General features: G+C 60.5%; 1 protein-coding gene across 1 annotated transcript in view; it reads right to left on the bottom strand.

Moving 5' to 3' along the window:
• The window catches only part of SCUBE1 (signal peptide, CUB domain and EGF like domain containing 1), a 133,628-nt gene that overhangs the window by 56,014 nt on the left and 58,429 nt on the right, over nucleotides 1-19,185 (bottom strand). The window contains exon 6 of the mRNA XM_040233360.1: nucleotides 1,447-1,572. Within this exon, the coding sequence (XP_040089294.1) occupies nucleotides 1,447-1,572 (126 nt within the window). The remainder of the gene's footprint in view (nucleotides 1-1,446; nucleotides 1,573-19,185) is intronic.

Genomic DNA, 19,185 nt, shown 5'->3' with positions numbered 1-19,185 from the left:
GGGGAGGCCCGGGAAGCTAGACTTAGGCCTTTTCTACTCTGCAGGTTGCCTGGTGGCAGGAGGCTTCTCTGCAGCTGCAGGGGCTCATCCAGTGCAGAGGACAGGAGGGCCTGGCTGCAGCCCCAGGGCTGCAGGCGGCCACTGCCCTGCCCACAGGATCCCTGAGCGGCCCCCCCTGGGGGACAGCGTGCGTGCTGATCCCTGTGATTCTGCAGGACTGATTAGGAGAGGAAGCCTGCTCCACACCTGGGACCAAACCTGGGCAGAAGGAAGTGGCTTCACTCTGGGGAGTCAGTGAATCATGAGTGGGGGCAGGAGCACAAGCTCCCTGGTGACGGACTGTGATACCTGCGGGTCCCCCAAGTTCTCGGTGACTGAGGGGAGCGGAAGGCAGATGAGAGAGGCATGATGGCTAAGGATGACAGGCTGGCGAGGGCCCGCTGCCTTCCCCACAGAATGAAGAATGGGAGGAAAGGCCGCTTCCTTTAGGAGGGCTGCCGGCCTCGGTCTCCTGGTTCAGGGGCCAGGCTGGGCACACTCTTAGGAAGCTGGAGCCAGGCTCCTCCACACCACTTTCCTACAGCAGAAAGCGAGCCTGTCTCTGGCTGAGATGGGCGGCGCTCACACTGGCCTCCCTCCGCTCTTTCTCGGAATCGAGGCAAACGTCCCGTCAGGCCGGGCACCCTGGCTGCCAAGCGAGCAGAGGCTGTGCCTGCTGCTCCCCGGGCGACGCCGGGAGGCTGCCCTGTGGCCGGGGCTTGGAGTGCTGAGTGAGTCTGCCCACCGTCCTACTTCGTTTGCTCGGGAGCTGGGTGGTCACATTAAGAGGCCAGACCACGCTCGAGTCCTGAAGGCTGACCTCCAAGCTGGTCTGGAAGTGGCACCTCTGACAAGAGACTTCATTCAGTCCCGGTTTCCCAGGGTATCTTCATGGAGAGTGGGCCTTGCAAAGCTAGGAGATGAGCTCTGGTCTTTGATCCTGGCATAAGCTTAGCACAGCCTGAGCCGGGACGGCCCTCACCAACCAAGCTCCTCGCCGTCTTTATAGCATTCTGTTAACAAGGGCTGCCCTGGCCCATTGAGAACGCATGCCCCCTCCATGCCGGCTGGAGAGTTTGAGCTCAGGCCCCGTGGAACAGAGGGTGGGGAAGAAAGGGGTTACAGCGAGCATCACAGGGCGACCACACAGGGCGCTGTGTAAGGTCCACCCCAGGCCTGGGGCTGTGTCAGTGGTATTACGCTAGGGAAACCTTGAGTCTGGGGTTCACGGCCCCCATCCCTCCTGCCTCTCAGGCCCCTTGGGGCCCCGCCCTTCTCTCCACCCCGGGGGACTGAGCATATTCTTTGAGCAACATCCAGCAGACTGGACAGCACCCTCCCACCCCGCCCCAAGCCATGGCAGGGGACGCGTGCGGATGTCGGACCCGTGTGCCTCCATCTACCTACGTGTGCAGTCCTTCTGGTTTTGGGCAAGGTCAAAGCCGGGCCTGCAGTCGCAGGCCACCCCACCTTTGGGCGTCTCCCGGCAGATGTGGGCACAGCCGTGGTCTTTGTTCATGCAGTTCATACCCTCTGGGAAGAGACAGATGGGAGAGGGGTTGGGGACCAGGGAGGGAGAAAATTTCAGGCTTAAAGGAAACCACCAGGGAAATGTCACATCAAACGTCATGTTCTTGGGCAGCCATTAGCACACGCACGGCACGCACATACGGGGGCGCACCTAGCCACCCAGATGGAGACCCCTTAGGGAGAAGCCAAGTACACTGTACCCAGGTCTGGAGGCACCAGGCCTTGTCTAAGGGATGTGAATGAGCGCTCCAGACCCACAGAGGAGGTGTTTCTGACCCGGGTCAGATTACAGGCCCTGGGCTGTACAGAGCGCTTTCCAGGCCAGGGCTTTGGATGGTTGGCCCACTAAAGCAGGTGGAGGTGGATTTAAAAGGACGGCAGTGGTGCACAGCACTTTTCAGTTTGTACAGGCATGTCCCAGCCCCCGTGAGACAGGTGGAGACTTTCATGTCCGCCTGGGCCCAGAGAGGAGTGCAGACAGGTCGGGGGGCTGGCAGGCCCTGGCTGGCCTTCAGCTGTTGCACCCAGAGGTGCCGGCAGCCCGCTCAGCCCCCCTCGCTGCATTCCCGCACAAGTCAGCGCTGCTGTGCTGGCCCCCTGGGCTTCAGGGCAACCAAGGGTTGTCCTCACCAGTGCCATGGCTGGGCCCTGAACTAACCACGACCCTACAACACCCAGCTGCCAGAGGGGGTCTCCATGTGTACCTGGTCACTGCAGCACACTCCCCTGGACCCACGGAACGCCCAGCCCCAGAGCTGAGCCCCGCATGCCTCGGGCCCTCTGAGTTTATTCCAAGTCAGGCCACACACACCACGGTGTTCCTAATGTCAGCCGGAGATTCCTGCTGGTTGGCAGATGCTCCTTTTTAAATCCATCTTAATTTTTTGCAAATCTCAGGCACCTTTTCCTCTGAGGCTTCAACTTCAAAAGGCAATTAGCCAGGGACTCCCCTGCTGGCTGGGAAACTCAGAAATGGGAGACTGCTGCGGGGGTGGTGGGCAGGGAGGAGAGGTCTCCTCACTTCCTGTCCTGGCACCCCCATGCTCTAGCTGCAGCAGGCTTTTTTATCTGGAGACTTGTTCATGTTGGCCCTGCCCGGCAGGCCCCTCCAGCTGACTCAGAAGCCCCGTCCCTCCCAAGGCCGGCTGCGTTCCCCGTCTCCTCCCCTCCCAGGCTTCCAGTCTCCATCAAGAGAGGCACCACAAGGACCCGACCAGGGCCCTGGGTTATAAACCCCAGTCTCCACCCAGCCCCCGCCCTCCAAGGCCTCGCTGTGTGCAGAGCTGGGCTGCCCACGGGCTTTGAGGCCAGGGACTACAGACCATTCGCCCCAGAGTTCTGGCCTCTACACGCTGCCCAGTGATGTGCATGCCCAGAATTTCACCAAAATGCACTGAGGACCCTGGAGTTATCAGGGAGAAGGACGGTTCCCTGAGGCGGCCCGTTTGGTCCCTCACCGGAGTCACCCATGGTTGTTGGGATGTTCTCTCCACCCCAGAAGACCTGATCTCCCCTCCCGGTCTGCCTGGAGCGGCTTGGAACCCCCTTCAGTTGACCCCAGTTGATGTTTATCTTCCTGGTGATTTGTGAGGAGTTTCCAGAATTTATGAGGTCAGGGGTCAAGTGAGAGGGCAGAGGTCACAAGTCCATCAAGAGGCTAAATGTAGATGAAACGAGAGCTGCTGTCTGCCCATACCGCCTGGAGACTCCTCCCCCAGGTGACTCACGGGTCTCCCGTTCCAGCTGCGCACTAGCTCGATCGTGACCTCGTCCACCGTTAAGCACGGGCGCGGGGCAACTGGGCAGTGACAGGTATTCAAAACACAAACAGCCTGGCAGCTACAATCAAGACCGAAAAAAAGTCTGAAGCTGAATAAAACAAAACAAGGCAAATCAAAACGAATGAAGTATGCGTTTTGCTGACCTCTGGTTTCATCTGATTTTATTACTCTTATTATTCCTTCGCCTCGATTTTTCTCACTTAGGCAAATCAAATTGTCAAACTGGAGCCCGAAGAGCTTGGGTTTATGTGTTTAACATATTACGGCTATAAATATTTACTAGAGATTAAATGGGAAATTTATATTTACTATTGAAAATGAAAATTTATTACACATTAACATTTAGTATGCGTGTGTGTGTGCACAGTTGCTCCAGTCGTGTCCAGCTCTCTGTGACCCCATGGGCTGTAGCCTGCGAGGCGCCGCTGTCCACAGGATTCTCCAGGCAAGAACACTGGAGTGGGTTGCCATGCCCTCCTCCAGAGGATCCTCCCAACCCAGGGGTCGAACTGGCAAGTCTCTGGCATAGCCTTTATTGAAGGCGGATTCTTTACCTCTGAGCCACCCGGGAGGCCCTAACATATCGTTTGTTAAAAACTATTTCCCCAAACAAAGGGAGGGCTGGCTGAGAGCAGTCTTTGCAGAGGAGACAGGAGGGGTGGGTTCTGATTCTCAACCACACTGTTTTAACTCCAGGGGGCACAGCTGGGCCTGGAGCCCTGCCACCTAGTCCTCCAGGCATTTGTCCCTCTTGCCTCCTCTAGCGTCTCGGTTGGCTGGGCCTGGAGCTGACTGTCCCCACAGGAAAGGGAGGGGAAATGGGATAGCCTTGCCCCTCCTCCACGAGGGTGGCTGGGGCTCCCCCAACCAAGCATCCCCCATCCTGGGAAACAGGCTGAATGGGAGTGAACAGCTGGGAGCAGCAGCCACCCACAGCCAGGCTCACGTGAGGCTGGAGTCTGCTCAGCCCGAGAGCTTCCTGAGGTACCTTCTCCTTGAGATGGTGGTTGTCAGACGATCGCCATCACGTTTAAAAATGACCCTAGCAACCGCTCCACAGAGGGCTACAATTGCCTAGCTAGGGGCCAGGGGTGTGGCTTCCTCTGGGCTGGTGACTCAGCGGGACAAGGGAACTGTGTGACGTTCCCCTCCACCCTGGGGCAGCACCGGCTTCCACAGGACACTAGAAGGTCGGCTGTGAGCCGGCAGAACCACCGAGGGTCAGGGCTGGATGGCTCCGGGCCATCCATCTTACAAATGGTTACAAATGGGGAGCGAGAGGCCTCGAGGCAGGAGGGATGCCCCAGGTCACATGGCATGTCTGGAACCCGGGCCGCTGGGCTCCCATCCCTGGCTCTCTGCTCTGGGGTTCACTGTGCGAGCTGTGTGGGACCCAGATGGCTGGCAGGCGGCACACGTTTTCTGGGGTGAACAGAATCAGGAAGCCAGCACAGCGCTGGTCTAATAAACCGTTCAGTTCAGTTCAATTCAGTCGCTCAGTTGTGTCCGACTCCTTGTGACCCCACGGACTGCAGTATGCCGGGCCTCCCTGTCCATCACCAACTCCTGGAGCTTGCTCAAACTCAAGTCCATTGAGTTGGTGATGCCATCCAACCCTCTTATCCTCTGTCGTCCTTTTCTCCTCCTGCCTTCAATCTACCTGTCACTATTAACTGTCCTCAGAATTAAGAGCCTATGAAAACTGAAGGCAGGTTCAGACTCCAGGAAGCTTTCTGGGAAGCCCCTCGACAAAGCATAGAACCCCATGCTCCTCTCTGCCCTTCTCCCAGCCTCCGCGGAGCATGAGGCTGGAGCCTCAGCTCTCCTGCAGAGCCATCAAGTCCGCCCTAAGGCCCGTTCTTCTGGCTGAAGCCTGAAGCCAAGGCCCCCCTCCAGCCTCTCCGGACAGCTGGAGGCTCCTCAGCACCGATGCTCTATGACTGCGGGGGTCCCAACCCTCACCCGCTTGTCCTCTGAGATCTCACTCTCCCTCAACGGCCACCGCCAGTCTCCCCACCAGACGGGAGGAAGCAGGGAGGCCATGCCCTGGGCAGCTGCTCCCGGAAGGGTCCCAGGCTCTCAGCTGACCAAGGTCAACTCTGGCCGCCTCCTGAGCAAGGGGAGAGCTAAGGGCTGGGCTCTGCCCTCCCCAGGCCCAAGCTGAGTGGCTCCCCTTGTATGCTGCCCGATGCCCTCGCTCTGGGTGCAGTGCATCCCCTGGCTTCGTCCTGTCCTTCAGCGGGCACAGCGCTGAGGGGTGGGAGGCAGTCAGGCTCTGCCCTTCCTCTGGTGCGTGTCGCCCAGGGCTGGCCCACCCAGCAGCCAGCAAGCTCCGTGAGGCTGTCTCCCTGCTGTGCTCCATGCCCTGCTGTGTCCCATGCCCTGCTGTGTCCCATGCCCAGCATCCTGGCTGCACATGGCAAGCGCTTAGGACATCTTCCTGGGGAGCAAATGCCAAGGTACCAGACGGAAGGGCCAGCCCCCAGGCCAGGACGGCGGTCTGGCCTGGTGCTCACACCATCAAGACATGCTGAGGAAGACTGACCCTTGCGCATGAGGGGCTGGGCCCAGGACCTGCCTGCTTGTACCTGGGCCCCTGGTCCGAGGCCTTCTTCCCTTTTCTTAGCTGAGAGATGAGTTGTCGGCATCTTTACCTCCGAGGGTGGCCATAAGGCTCAAACGAGAAGACTGAAAAGACTGTGAGATGTGCGTGGCCCAGAGCAGGTTCCTAAAAAGCAAAGCTTTTAGCCGTGGCTCCCGCTGCACTCTCCCCGTGTTAAATGCGAGTAGCTGTGCGGCTGCTCTCCCCGACTGCGGGTGGTTTGAGGGCAGACCTGAGCTTTACTCTTCTCTGTATCCTAACTACCCAACACAGGGCCTGGACCAGAGCTAGGGGTCAGCAAGCAGCAACTCAAAGAAAGCAGAGCAGGAGCGGGTGAGAAAGTCAGGGGAGGGTAGGAAAGGAGAGAGACCCAGTGGAGAAAGAGGACAGAGAAGTGAAGGCTTTCTTATCTTCGAGCCGTGTAAACCCGCTGCCTTATCTGGGGGACGAGGCAAGGGGCTCAGGGAATTTGCAAAGCACCACTGCGGCACGCGCTGCTGTGAGTTCTGTGAGACGCAGCACCTCAGGGTGCCCGAGGCAGGGAACTCACGACCCGGGTTAAAGGCTCTGAGAAGTCCTGCATGCTCTCATGGGATTAGGACCCCTGCCCCTCACTTAACAGGACGCCCTGGGAAGCTCTGGATTACGGGCTGAGACCCCAGGGCGGCCTACTTCAGTCCCTCACCTTACAGATGGGGTCAGGGGGGCTGAGGGACTCGGGCGGCGCAGGGCGGGGCAGGGAACAGGGCGCGCGCTCCACCGCCTGGAGCCTGGCACGGCGTCCTCTGTGCCTTGGAGCCTCAGGGGTAGCGGACGGCTCTGCTGAGGGCCACAGGGCCCAGTGGAAGTCTGAGTGTGCAAGGTGAACCCCCAGGGCATGCAAGGGGTGCATCCCCAAGCGCTTCTGCCCCGGGAGAGGGGTCCTGGGCGCCACACTGGAAGGGGCCTCAGGCCCCTCACCCAGCTGTGGCTCCATCCCCTGAGGCAGCCAGGCCCGTCCCTGCCAGGCAAGCCATCTCCATGGGTGCCAGCCCGCAGACTCCTTCGGAGCAAAGGGCTGAGCCCAAACCAGGAACAGAGCAGGCTTCTCCGAGCCTGTGGGACTGACGAACCTGGCTGACTCTGTCCTGCTGCGGCCCCCTGCTTTGCACTGTGCCTGCTGCTCCTGGGAGCTAGACAGGAGAGATGGCCGGGACCAGGAGCACCCGCGGCCTCAGCCCTGCTCCCCATCTTGATACCACGCAGTGCGGTGTCCAGCAGAGAGCCCCCTTTGTCTCCCCTCCTCGCGGGGAAGTGAGATAGGGTTTCAGCACCATTCCCAGAAACCCCGGCCCTCGGGAGCCTGGTGCCAGTCAGGCCAGGCTGCTCGCCAGGTCGAATCTAATTTGATCCAACCCCTCCAAATCCAATTACATCCTGCAAGCTCGGACCGTGTGTCTCCTCATTGCCCGGGATGGGGCGGGAGCCGTGAGGACGCAGCAGCTGCGTGGCCAGCTCGCCGAGGTCCGTGCTCAGACTCTGACCTTTGCTGCGGGAACTTGGGCAGTTGCTTCACCATTCCGAGGCTTGGTTTTCACCTGTGACCAGTGGCCACTTGGGAGACCTGCCTCCCAGTGCTCTCTCAGCATGCAGGCCCCCTTTCAGGGCCAGTGAGGCTGGCTGGGGGCAGGTGAGGACTTGAGGGCCTCTGCTTCGGGTGGGGATGCGTTCTGTGCTAGAAAGGTCTCTGGAGGGTACGCGGGGGCCGTCTGCGGGGGTTGGGGTGCAGCTGGAGGCAGGTGGGGGGGGTGCTACCATAATCACCCTGAACGCGACGAAGGAGCCTGAAGGGATCGCGGCTGCTGTGGGGACGGGCATGAAGGCTGGGTTGGGACACATTTCAGAGCCCTCTCCTCTCAGTGTTCTGAAAGCCGGGGTGTGGGGGCTCGGGCTCTGACTCTCCTTTCATTTAACCCTCCCTGTAAGCCTGAGATGGGGCTATGCCCATGGCAATCACACAGACAAGCCCACGAGGCTGGATCAGGTGAGGGGAAAACACACCAGGGCCACGCCGTGCATGAGAACTCGGGGCCACACTTCCTTCTCCCAAGGGCCCTGCGCGTCCTTCTGATGGCCCCTCCCAGGGTCCTGGTCCTCTTGAGGCCCTGGGACAGACCCCACGGCCCTTTCCAACTGGGGCCTATTTTCCCAAAGGCCTTCTATCAGTTTTGGAAGCTCTCCAGGAGCGTGTACAGAGGTAAGCAATGGGAGAATCTGCCTGCCCCAAACCAACGTGCACACACTGTGTCTTCTGTAAAGCAAAGTTCATGGATGCATCTAATGCGAGCAGTGCGTGGGGGGCAATCTGTCTGTCCTGAGGAGCCGGCCTTTCTCATAGCCCTCCGGCCCAGGATAACAGAGCTGGAATGTGTGTCACTCAGGGGTCGTTGCTATGGCGACTTCATCAATAACACTGTTTTCCTCATCCCTGTCCCTTCCACACACAGGAAAGGAAGGCAAGCTGGGAACGCAGAGCGGGGAGGAGAGAACAATGACCTTGCCCCGCCTCCCCCAGCTCGGGAGGAAGGGGTTCGCCTCCCCTTCCACCTCATCGGTAGGAAATTACGAAGCCCAGAAAGAAGCTGCCGCCTTCCCCGACACAGACCCAGCAGGCTGGCCAAGCCAGGCAGGGAAAAACAAACATGGGCTCCCACGTGCTTTGACCAGGGGCTGAAGGGAATGTCAGGAGGGTTTTGCTGTGGGGGGAAGGCGCCAGGGCAGTAACAAGGATGGGACTGTGGAAGCGGCGATGGGGACAAGAGCTGCCCCCGTCTGCCCGGAGCCACCTGTGTGCCAGGCTGGCCCCGACACTTCACACCTGTCATCTCACCATTTCTCCCCCACCACCCCAGGACCGTGTTCCTGTCCAGGAACTGGCCCCACTTAACGGATGAGAATACTAAAGGACCGAGAGATTCAGAACTGGAGAGGCTGGCTCTAGGGCCAGCCCACAGGTGAGACAGAATGGCGGCAGCTCTGGGTGCAAAAGAGGCCGGCCAGAAACTCGCTGCAGGTGAACGGTGACCAGAGCAACCCTTACTGCCCGTGTCGTTCCTCAGTCACGTCGGGCTCTTTGCAACACCGTGGACTGCGCATGCCAGGCGCCCCTGTCCTCCAGTATCTCCCGGTGTTTGCTCAGATTCATGTCCATCCAGTCAGTGATGCCAACCAACCATCTCATCCTCTGTCGTCCCCTTCTCCTCCTGCCCTCAATCTTTCCCAGCTTCGGGGTCTTTTCCTATGTGTTGGCTCTTCGCATCAGGTGGCCAAAGTATTGGAGCTTCTCAGGACCCCTCTTCATAGTAGATTCTATTTAATCCCACTTTGCAAATGAGGAGACTAGCACAGAGAAAGACGTGGGCACTTGCCCCAGGGACACGGAGGGGACAGGCATTCCCACTTCAGAACCTGTGCTCCTGGGGGACTTCCAGTAGGCAGTGGAGCACTCACTGCCAGGGCAGGGGCAGAGAAACCCCTTCCTTCTTCACCTTGCCCCAGCGTGATCTGGAGCAGGGAAACGACCCTACTCCGCCCTCCCTGGCTACATCTGCTTATCTTGTCTCTCCAAGCCCATCTCAAATGCCAGCTTCTCATTCCAAACCTCCTCCAAGACAGGGAGTGCCATCTCCACGGTCCTCAGAACCCCTGCCTGAGCTGGCTGCGGGTGGGAGCACACTCCTCCCCTCCTGGTCGGCAGGGCCCGGCACCAGGTCGGGGGCAGAGGCAGCTATGAGAACACAGGCCCTTATCATGCCGCCCTACGAGGCAAGCAGCTCTGCCCTCATCTTAGAGTCATTCCAAGAGGCTGAGTACCTTGCCCCTGGTCACCTGGGTAGGATGTGGGGGAGCTGTAACTTGGGGTCTGTCCTGTGTGACTTGAAGACCAGCCCTTCTCCAGCAGCAGCAGAGGGAACTTTCTAGAGCATAAACCTGATGGCGTCTTCCTATTGCCAAAGTCCTTTCACTGCCCCGCCCCAGCCAGGGCCCAGAGTTAGGCTGAGAGCTCTTGAATGGCACTCCAGGCCCTCCTCACCTCTGCCTGTCACGGCTCTGGAGAACAGGGATGCTCAGCTGTTGGTCAGCAATTTGAGATTCCACTTGGGCGTCACCTCTTCTAGGAAGCCCTCCTTGTTTCCACCCTCCCCTCAAGTCCCTAGGCTGGATGAGCGGCCTGGCCTGGGCCTCCACAGCCCTCTGGATTCCCCCTCTTGTAGCACCCACCACACTCATTGTAACTTCTGGGTTACTTGGGTCTCCCCCACCAGACTGGCGGTTCCTTGACGGAGCAGGGCCCACGCCCGAGTCACCTCTTTGCCCCCTGGAGTCCTACACGGTCCTCGTTTCAGGCCTGAGAAATGGTGCTGAACCCAGCCGCACTGCCGAGGGGCCTGGGTTCAGCCGCTCTGGGCTTTGGACTCCACGCCAGAACACCCGCCAGTACTCAGACAACAGAACGCTCCCGTCCTCAGGCCCAGGCCTGGCTGCTGTCTGCAGAGCGCTGCTGCCCTGGCCTGGGCCGCCTGCCCGGCTCTACCTCGACCCCCTAATTACCCTCCAACAGCATCTGCGCCTGGATAGTGCTTCCAGAGCCTCTCATTACGAGGCCTGGGCTTAGCAGAATGCAGGGCTCTGTCTCCCATCCTGTGTCCCCCGAATTACACCCTCCTGGGCAATTCTAGGGCCTGGCTGGCGTGCCGGCAGCCGGGTGCCCCACACTAGACCCCTCAGCTGACCAGGAGCCCAGGCCACTCCAGGCTGCATCCCTGGGGGTGGCCCTTACCTGGGACATAGGGTTCAGACTGGGCTTCACGCACCCGGAGGGGCTCAGGGCCAGGCCACGTGCCAGGCTCTCTGCTGGTGCCCCTGTCTCTACAACTCTGCATGGCAGGTGCCATCAGCAGGCCCAGCAGAGGTGACGATGCTGAGGCTCGGAGGGAAGTCTCCCACCTTGTTAGGGGGGTGCGGGGACCTGCCCCCACTGTGGCCATCCCAATGGCAGGCCCGCAGGGGTCCCAGCCCCTTGGCCAGATGCTTGCTTCACAGCCCCCCAGCCCTGCGCCCGCTCAGCTGCCTCGATGGCCCTCAGGGGGACTGGGCTCTGCTTCCCCTGCTGACCAGCGTCTCACGGCCTCTGTTGGCCCAACCCACTCCTCACTGGGCCCACCTCCCACTCCCAGGCACACAGACCCTACGGCCCTCCCACCACTTCCACCCCAGCCTTCAGGCAGAAGGCCAGGGCCCTGGGGCTGGGCGAGGGGGCACTGGCCCTTCTGAGTGCACACCCCGCCTTCTCTCAGCACTTTTGCCCAGCCTTCCTGGGATTTGACCCCTATGCCCTCCACGTTCAGATGCTCAGCTGCCTGCGTGCTTTCCCTCCATGAATCCCGAGGTGGGGCTCCTGGCCGGCAGCCCCTTCCGCAGGATGAACCCACTTCTCGGCTCTGCCTTCACCCCGCACTCCTCTCCCGGGGCTGGACCCCAGGCCAGCCCGGTGTAGGTGTGCACCCACAGTGAGGCGGGCCCCTCAGTAACCCGGTCAGCTCTGAAACCCAGCCGGAGCCTGGCTCTACACACCCAAAAACAGCCAGAGTGGACCAGTTTTCCGGAGAGCGAGGATTGGAAAGGAACTTAAAGAGCATCTGGAGGATGCCTTTCCTTTTCCACCGAGGAGGCTGAAGCCCACCGGCCAGGACTCGCCCTGGGCCACGCAGCAGTCAGCATGGCATCCACACTCAGCCTTCCAGCTCCCAACCCCTGGGCTCCTGATGCCTCGAGTTCAGAGCTCTTTCCGCCATATCAGAAAGTGGCTCACGAGGCACTTCTGGTTTGGGAGCTGACCAGCTTTTGGCCCCACCCATTCCTTCACCCCCGTGTTCGATACCTTTGCTGGCACCACCGTGTCCAGGCCCTGTGCTAAGGCTGCCAGCAGAGCCAGCCAGGGTGCCTGCATGTCGTGGGGGCTTTTTCAGCTAAAACCAAGTCCTCTGCCATGGCTGCTCACCAAGCGTGTACGTGGACAGACGGACAGACAGATGGAGAGATGGAGAGCTGAGACCCTGGCCGGCTCCTGGTCTGCCAGATAAGAGCAGAAGGGCAGAGCTGGCCTTCTCGGAAAGCAGGGGTGGACCCCAGCCCCCTTCAGCCCCTTATCTCTGGTTTCTGGGCCAGTCCTGGCACTGGGGGCCCCTGGAAGGCCGCCTCTGTGAGATGGGAAGGAACCTGTCTGATGGCCGTGAGCGCAGACACATGTGGGCAAATGTGGGCAGCGCTGCAGCTGCCACAGGGAGGCTGGGATCGTTGAGGTGGGGCGGGCGCGGTGTTCACCAGCTCCACTTCCTGTGGCCCTTTCTAAGGCGTGTGGCCTGGAACTTGTTTGGTTTCCTCCTCTGGGAAGGGGAGGAGGGAGGTTGTTGAAGGGTACTAAAGTGGGGAGGGCTCCAGCTCAGGGTCCCTGAGCCCCTTTAAGACGAAGCTGGTGCTCAGTGAAAGCGCCCCGGGCCCCATTTATCCAGCTCTGCAGTGTCTGACCTGGACCCCAGGTTCCCTCCATCCTCTCCCGCACTAAGGGTTCTTCCCCTTCTTGGCCTCTGGAGTTCCCCAGGCCGACCACTAGGCGTCACCACGAGCATGTCCACGCCTCTCCGAGGCCCAGGTGGCTGGGAGCAAGGCCTGAGACGTTCTTCCCTCCTGACTTAGCACTCTGCTCAGGTTCAGGGGCGAGAGATGCCCCCTTCCTTCCCCAGGGCTGCCAGACACAGCGGATGAAAACAAGCTGCTTGCTTAAGTTTGGATCTCAGATGAAAAACAAAGATTTTCTGAGCGTAAGCATGCCAAGTGTTGTGTGGGTCACGTTTGTGCCAAAAAAGAGCATTCACTACTGATGTGAAATCCCAAGTTCAAATACAGGCTGTCCCTTATTTCACCTGGTTGCCCTCCCCCTCCCCCTCCACAGGGTCCCTAACGCTGCGGTCCCCTGCCTTTTTGGCACCGGGGACCGGTTTCATGGGAGGCAATTTTTCCATGGGCGAGCAGTGGGGAGAAGGGGTCAGGCGGTAATGTGAGCGAAGGGAGAGATGAGGACTGGCCCTTAAAGCTTTGCTTGCTCTCCCACCGCTCAGCTCCTGCTCTGTGGCCCGGTTCCTAACAGGCCGGGACCAGAACCAGTCCATGGTCCAGGGACTGGGTACCCCTGCCCTAAAGGTAGCTGCAGACTGGCTGTGACCAGGGCACAAGTCTGTTTCTGCCTCTTGACAGGTGACCAGGTGGAGGAGCCCAGGTGTGGGAAGGATCAATGTGGTGGCCAAGTGAGTGCTCCCCCTGCAGTTTTGGGGGAGGGCCCGGGAGGGGAAGCTGCAAGAATGCTGGGGGGCACGCCAGCAGGAGATTCCCTAAGGACATGAGCAGCCCCCCAACACTGCCCACCACGTGCCGTGGGAAACAGCCAGGCTCGGAGCCACCAACACCTGGGCTCCGGGTGGGCTCCATCCCAAACCGGCTGTGCCCGCTGTCCCTGCCTGCACCTCCGCTCTCTTCTCTGCACAGCGAGGGGGCAGCTGTCACTCCCAGGGTCCTCTGAGGATCAGAGGGTGCCAAGGGCCTGGCGCACAGAAGGAGCGCAACAGCCGTGGGGCACCTCCCCCCTTCCCAGGGCTCATATCGCGGGTACGGACCGCCAGCCTGGGGAGACCACGCTGATTCCCACCGTTCACTCTAACTGGAACAGACTGCCAAGTGGACGCCTCACTTGGTGAACAGACGTGGAAGCTCACGCTGGGTCAGCCACTGTGTGAGCCAGGGGCACACGGGGTAGGGCTGCGGGAGCGTGGAGGAACGGGGTTCCAGGAGAGGAATTGGCTCGTGCAGGGCTGTGGAGCTGTGTGTGGGGGAGTGTCTCTGAACTCATGTTGGGCTCCCCTGCTACAGGGGTCTCGGCCACCCACAGGCTGACCTGGGGGCTGAAAGCGGCCTCGGGAGCGAGCCCTGCCTTGGTGCTGCTTGGTACCAGGGACGTGAAAGAACTTTAATCCAATCCTCTTTGTCACTTGCCCTGCGCCCGCCCTGCATCAGACTTGAGAAACGCACCCCTGCCCTTCTCAGGAGCTCACGCACCGCTCCTAGGAGAGGACAGAGCGCCTCGGGGCTGTGTGTGTACACTGGTAGGATGACGTGCTCGTCCTGGAGTCGGAGACAGCTCTGTGAGAGGAGATGAAGCAAAATGGGTTTTGAAGGATGATGACGAGTTCTCCAGGAAGGGAGGGGACTGGGGCCTGGCCCCTGAGGCAGAGCAGAGAGTGCACACCAAGGCCTGCAACTGGAAAAGGGCTCCCTAGCCACAGGAAGAACAGGAGGGGGGTGGGGGGCTGGGGAGGAGCCGTGCTGTGAAGGCAGGGAAGGCGAGGAAGGCGCGGGAGAGCAGCCTCGAGCACACACTGCAGGGAGAGGAGCCACAGGCAGGGGCAGAGTGGGCAGGGACGTGGCCAGGGGGTCACGCTGCTGTCAGAAGGCGGAGGGCTCGGGGGACCCGGGAACCAGCCAATGCACTAACTCACGGGAGAGTGGAGCCTGCCTGCAGGCAGAGGGTGGAGAGGGGGGCCCTGGGGCCACAAGGGGCTCCAGGCAGCGGGCCACCCCTGATCCCAGCCCTCCGTCCATTTTCTCATTCAGCATGGGTGCTCTTAGGAGTTGGAAAGACGTGGGTTCGGATCCTGACTGTGCTAATTACTCACTAGGGGACAAATCGCTTCTCAATCTCCATTCCTCTCGGCAGGATGGGAGAACACAGCCGCACGGCACCAGACCGTTCCGGGGTCTGATGACCCACGCTACCGTCTGGGCACGGTGCTTGGCACCCAGTGGTGCCAGTGACAGCTGACAGTTTTACTCACTTCCGGTCCAGGCAGTCCACTAGGGAACAGAGTGTACTCATAGCATCTCATTTTGGTCCTCAAAAATTTCTATAATGAACACTGACGTTTGTCCCATTTTATAGACAAGAAAAGTGAGGCCACGGGACTCACAGCAGAGAATGGAACCGGGGCCAGGGCCAGCTACCCCTGCACTGTCCACACGAGGAGGCCAATGCCACGAGGCACTGGGGTTCCTGCAGGGCGGCCTGGCCGGGGCTGGCGGGAGGCCAGGCCAGGAGAAGGGCGTGAAGCTGGGCTCACCAGCCAAAGGAGTTGTTTATGGGGTGGGAGGCTCGTAAAAAATAATGGGCTGAATTTATTGTCCCCGCCTCAAGGGCCATTCTGGACTGCAAAGGGCCAGGACAGGCCTTCTCCGGCAGCACCGTAAATCTTCCTGCTAAATGCGAGAGCTGTCTGGTCTCCCGCCCACCTGGTCTGCGGGCGGGGTGAGGGGGTGCGGGGGTGGGAAATGAGAAGAAGCCCCCCAGGAGCAGCCAGGGGCGCAGCCCTGAGGCTGAAGGTGAGGATTCTCCAGAGAGGCCACTGTTGCCCTCATTTAAAAGAGAAAGTTCCCAGCCACACACACTCACGGGAACCCAGCACCCACGGCTGATGACAGAGAGCCCTGGAACAGGGCTGGGGATGTCCCCGACCCTGCAGGGGCCACGCTGGGGCCCCAGGTCAAGGCCTGGCCCAGACCTCAAGATGCGGGAATCACATCCCAGGAAGCGGTGGGCGCCGGCCAGCCAGGCACACTGATGGGACCCTGAGCTAACATCTGGTGGGGGTGGCTTGGGAGGGACGGTGAGCCTCTATCCACAGACATTTGAGTCTGGAGAACCCGCCTGCCAATGCAGGAGACGTGGGTTCAATCCCTGGGTCGGGAAGATCTCCCAGAGAAGGAAACGGCAACCCACTCCAGTATTCTTGCCTGGAGAATCCCATGGACTCGGGAGCCTGGCGGGCTGCAGTCCATGGGGTCGCAGAGTCAGACACGACTGAGCGACTAAACAACCACAACAACGGGTTGGAGCAGGAGAAAAACTAACATTGGCGTCAGAAATCTGGCCCCCATCCCGAGTGCCGCTTTGAGGCGTGGGCTCCGCTGGGGTTCCCTGCTGTGCTGGGGTGACGGTGCTCGCCCGAAGCTCCTCCCGGGGGCGGCTGTGAGCCTCACAGTGAGCCGGTGTGAAAGCACCGTGAGAGCAGAGGGTGGGGACGGGCCAGTGAGGACACCTGCTGCTGAGGCGGGTGACACCTCCTGCTCCCCAGGAGCAGCCGGACAGCAAAGTTCGGAGGAGGGTCAAGGACCAGCTGAGGCAGGTGGGGGAAGGGCCCCGGACGAGGGCTGGGCGGGACGGAAGGGGTAGCCGCCTCCGGTGAGAGCCACCTGACCCAACTCCAGGGACTGGGGCCCGAAAACTCCCCGGGGGCCTCTGTGGGGGAGCCCCCACCCCCTCCCCATCCTGGGGGGTGTGGACGTTGGGCAGTGGGTTCAGGGCCCAAGGGCAAGGCTTCGGGCTGCAGCTGACCTGGGCGGCTGTGGGTTCAGGGCCCCTGTGTGACTCTAGGGTCTGAGCGCGGCCGGGTGGGGAGCGCTTTCCTCTAAGTGCCACGGGGGAGCCCAGCCCCCTTCCCTGGCCTGGCCACCAGGTGGCTGAAGGGCGGAACCACCAGCCGGTCGGTCACCGTCCCCACACCCCTGACCTCTGCTGGGAGATCAGACACTCCAGAGGCCCTGCTCCTGTCCCAGCCAGGCTCCTGAGCTTGTCCTCACACCCGCCACCCTGGCCACCTCTTCAGGCCCCAGGCCGAGCGGGCCAGAGAGCCTGGGGGCTCGTGAGTGCGAGCTGCCCGGGGCGCCTGAGGTCAGGACAGTGAGCTGGAGGCTGAGCAGGACCGGGCTTGCAGTCTCTTGAAACGTAGAGACTGGCTGGTCCCGCTTTGGGCCACAGGCTCCCCTCCGGGGCTCCTGGTTCCAGAAAGAACAAAGCCCCATGTGGTCCAGAGCCAACCTCCCCTGAACCACTCTGCACCGACGTGATGCGGGGACCGGGCCTCTCTGCAGACAGGCCTGCCTGCCCTGCCTCTCACCCTCCCCTCTTCCCCTCCTGTCCACTCACACTGCCCCCTTATGAGTTCCGGACCCTGATGGCTGCCAGTGCCGCTTCCCAGGAAAGGGCTTCATCTCCCTGCCCACCCACTTGTGGGCAGTGATCTTTCCGCAATGTGAAACATACCCCCACTCTTGGGGCTGATGAGGCCCCTGTAATGCTCACAGCAAAGTTCAAACTGCTGCCAAACACGGCCTCCTGACCCTCTCTCACTTCCTGAAGCTCTGGGTCTGGTTTCAGGCTCCAGGATGCAAACCCTCTCCAATGGGCAAGAAAGGCTGTGGGCACGCTGACTCTTCTGGCCCCCAGAGCAAAGCTGGAAGCTTAGACGGCAGGGACCCCCTGGCCAGAGGCAAGAGGCCAGGCTGGCCTGAGTGAAGGGCCCAGAGAGGGAAGCACAGCTGGGCAAACACAGGCTGAAAAGATGGGAAGGGTGCAGGAGTGGCTAGAGCAGCAGCAGACGCAGAGTCCCAAAACAATCCCGTGAGGAAAGTTCCAGGCACAGGGCAGGGCTCACATCCGAGTCCCCTGCCCCTCCAGTGAGGCTGCAGGCTTACAGGAGTGACCTGAGGTCAGGACAACCCTGGCAACCAGCCTGCCAGGCGCTGCCACAGAGTTATCTCCTCAGTTAGATGGCGCTAGGGGGTAATGGTGCCTGAGGGGCCCTCCCTGCTCCAGACGGCATCCCAGAACTCAGGCCCAGAAAGCAGAAAGACTGCATCTCTGTCTGGGGTTTCTGCCAGGACCCACGTGGCCTTGGGTGCATTATCTGCCTCTGTTATTTGCTATCTGCACATGGGCGTAATCGTACCTACCCTGTAGGGCTCCAGGGGTTAAACGAGGTAATATTAGGGTGACCATATGTCTTATTTCTCTTGGGACAGTCTCAGTAGCCTCGGCCTACTAACGCCGGCTTCCTGGCGTCCCTGCGGCTCTCCAGTGATGTAAGAGGTGACCGCGGCGGGAAGCTGGGCGAAGGGTATGTGGGATCTCACTTTACTATCTCTGCATGTCCTTAGACTCTATAATTATTTCAAAATCAAAGATTAAAAAAATAATTGTTTCGTCTCTAGTTACAAACTTACAGATACAACGAACAGGTCCTAAAAATACTTCACGCAGGGTCTAATACACCAAAAGATGAACTCTAGAGCCATCCTCACAGTCACCCAGAGCACGCCTGCAGGCTCGGACACAGCTGGAAGCGGCTCCCGGCTCCCGGGAGCACACAGCCGTCATGGAGCCCAAGGCCCTTCCGGAGGAGCCGGGGGGCCCTCAGGCTCCCGCGCGAGTGCATGCAGACCCCTGGCTGCTGGATACACAGCAAGACCCCCCTACGGCCGGGGGTGTGGAACGGTGGACAACAGCTAGATGAGAAGAGCTACTTCCAGCCCCGAGGCCCTTCAGCACGGGGCCAGAATTCTGGTCCTCAGAGGAGAGGCTGTCTGGGTCACCAAGCTTATAACAAAAGCTGTGACTTGTAGGGAAGAGAGGCTGGGCCAACTTAGGCTGCTCCTCTGAGGAAAGCAGGGAAGTGGGCAGGCCATCTCTGGACACCTCCACCGCCAAGGGTTTTCTGAACTCCTGGGGCTTAAAGAGGCACCCTTGGTACCCGGACACTCTCACCTGTGGAGCTGCAAGTGGCGTCAGCAAGGGGGCATCTCTGCTTCTCCAGGCCCCTCCGCACCTGGCCAGCTGCACAGAGGGCTGCGAGCCTCACGGGAACCCTCTCCATGGTCTGCCCAGGCTGAGGCCAGCCCGCCTGAGCGCGGGGCCTGCCGTGCCACCGGTTGCATCTGTGGGCAAGTTTCCCACCTGCTCCGTGCCTCGGTTTCTTTGTCAGTGAGGGTGCAGGAAGGCCCCAGGAAACGTAGCTCTCACCATCACCGTTTCTACTGAACGCAGTAGAAGCCAAGCTTCCTTTCTCCTGGCTCCCACCTCTGGTTTTGGCTGGAGCCAGCGTCACCCTAGATGCCAAAAGACCCTGATGCTGGGAAAGACTAAAAGCGGGAGGAGAAGGAGATGACAGAGGATGAGAGGGTTGGATGGCATCACCGACTCAATGGACATGAGTTTGAGCAAACTCCGGGAGTTGGTGATGGACAGGGAGGCCTAGCGTGCTGCAGTCCATGGGGTCGCAAAGAGTCGGACACGACTGAGCGACTGAACTGAAC

Source organism: Oryx dammah, unplaced genomic scaffold (assembly GCF_014754425.2).
Source record: "Oryx dammah isolate SB20612 unplaced genomic scaffold, SCBI_Odam_1.1 HiC_scaffold_29, whole genome shotgun sequence".
Taxonomy (NCBI): Eukaryota; Metazoa; Chordata; class Mammalia; order Artiodactyla; family Bovidae; genus Oryx; species Oryx dammah.
Note: the sequence above shows the minus strand (reverse complement) of the source record. Positions and strands in the feature narration are given on the sequence as shown.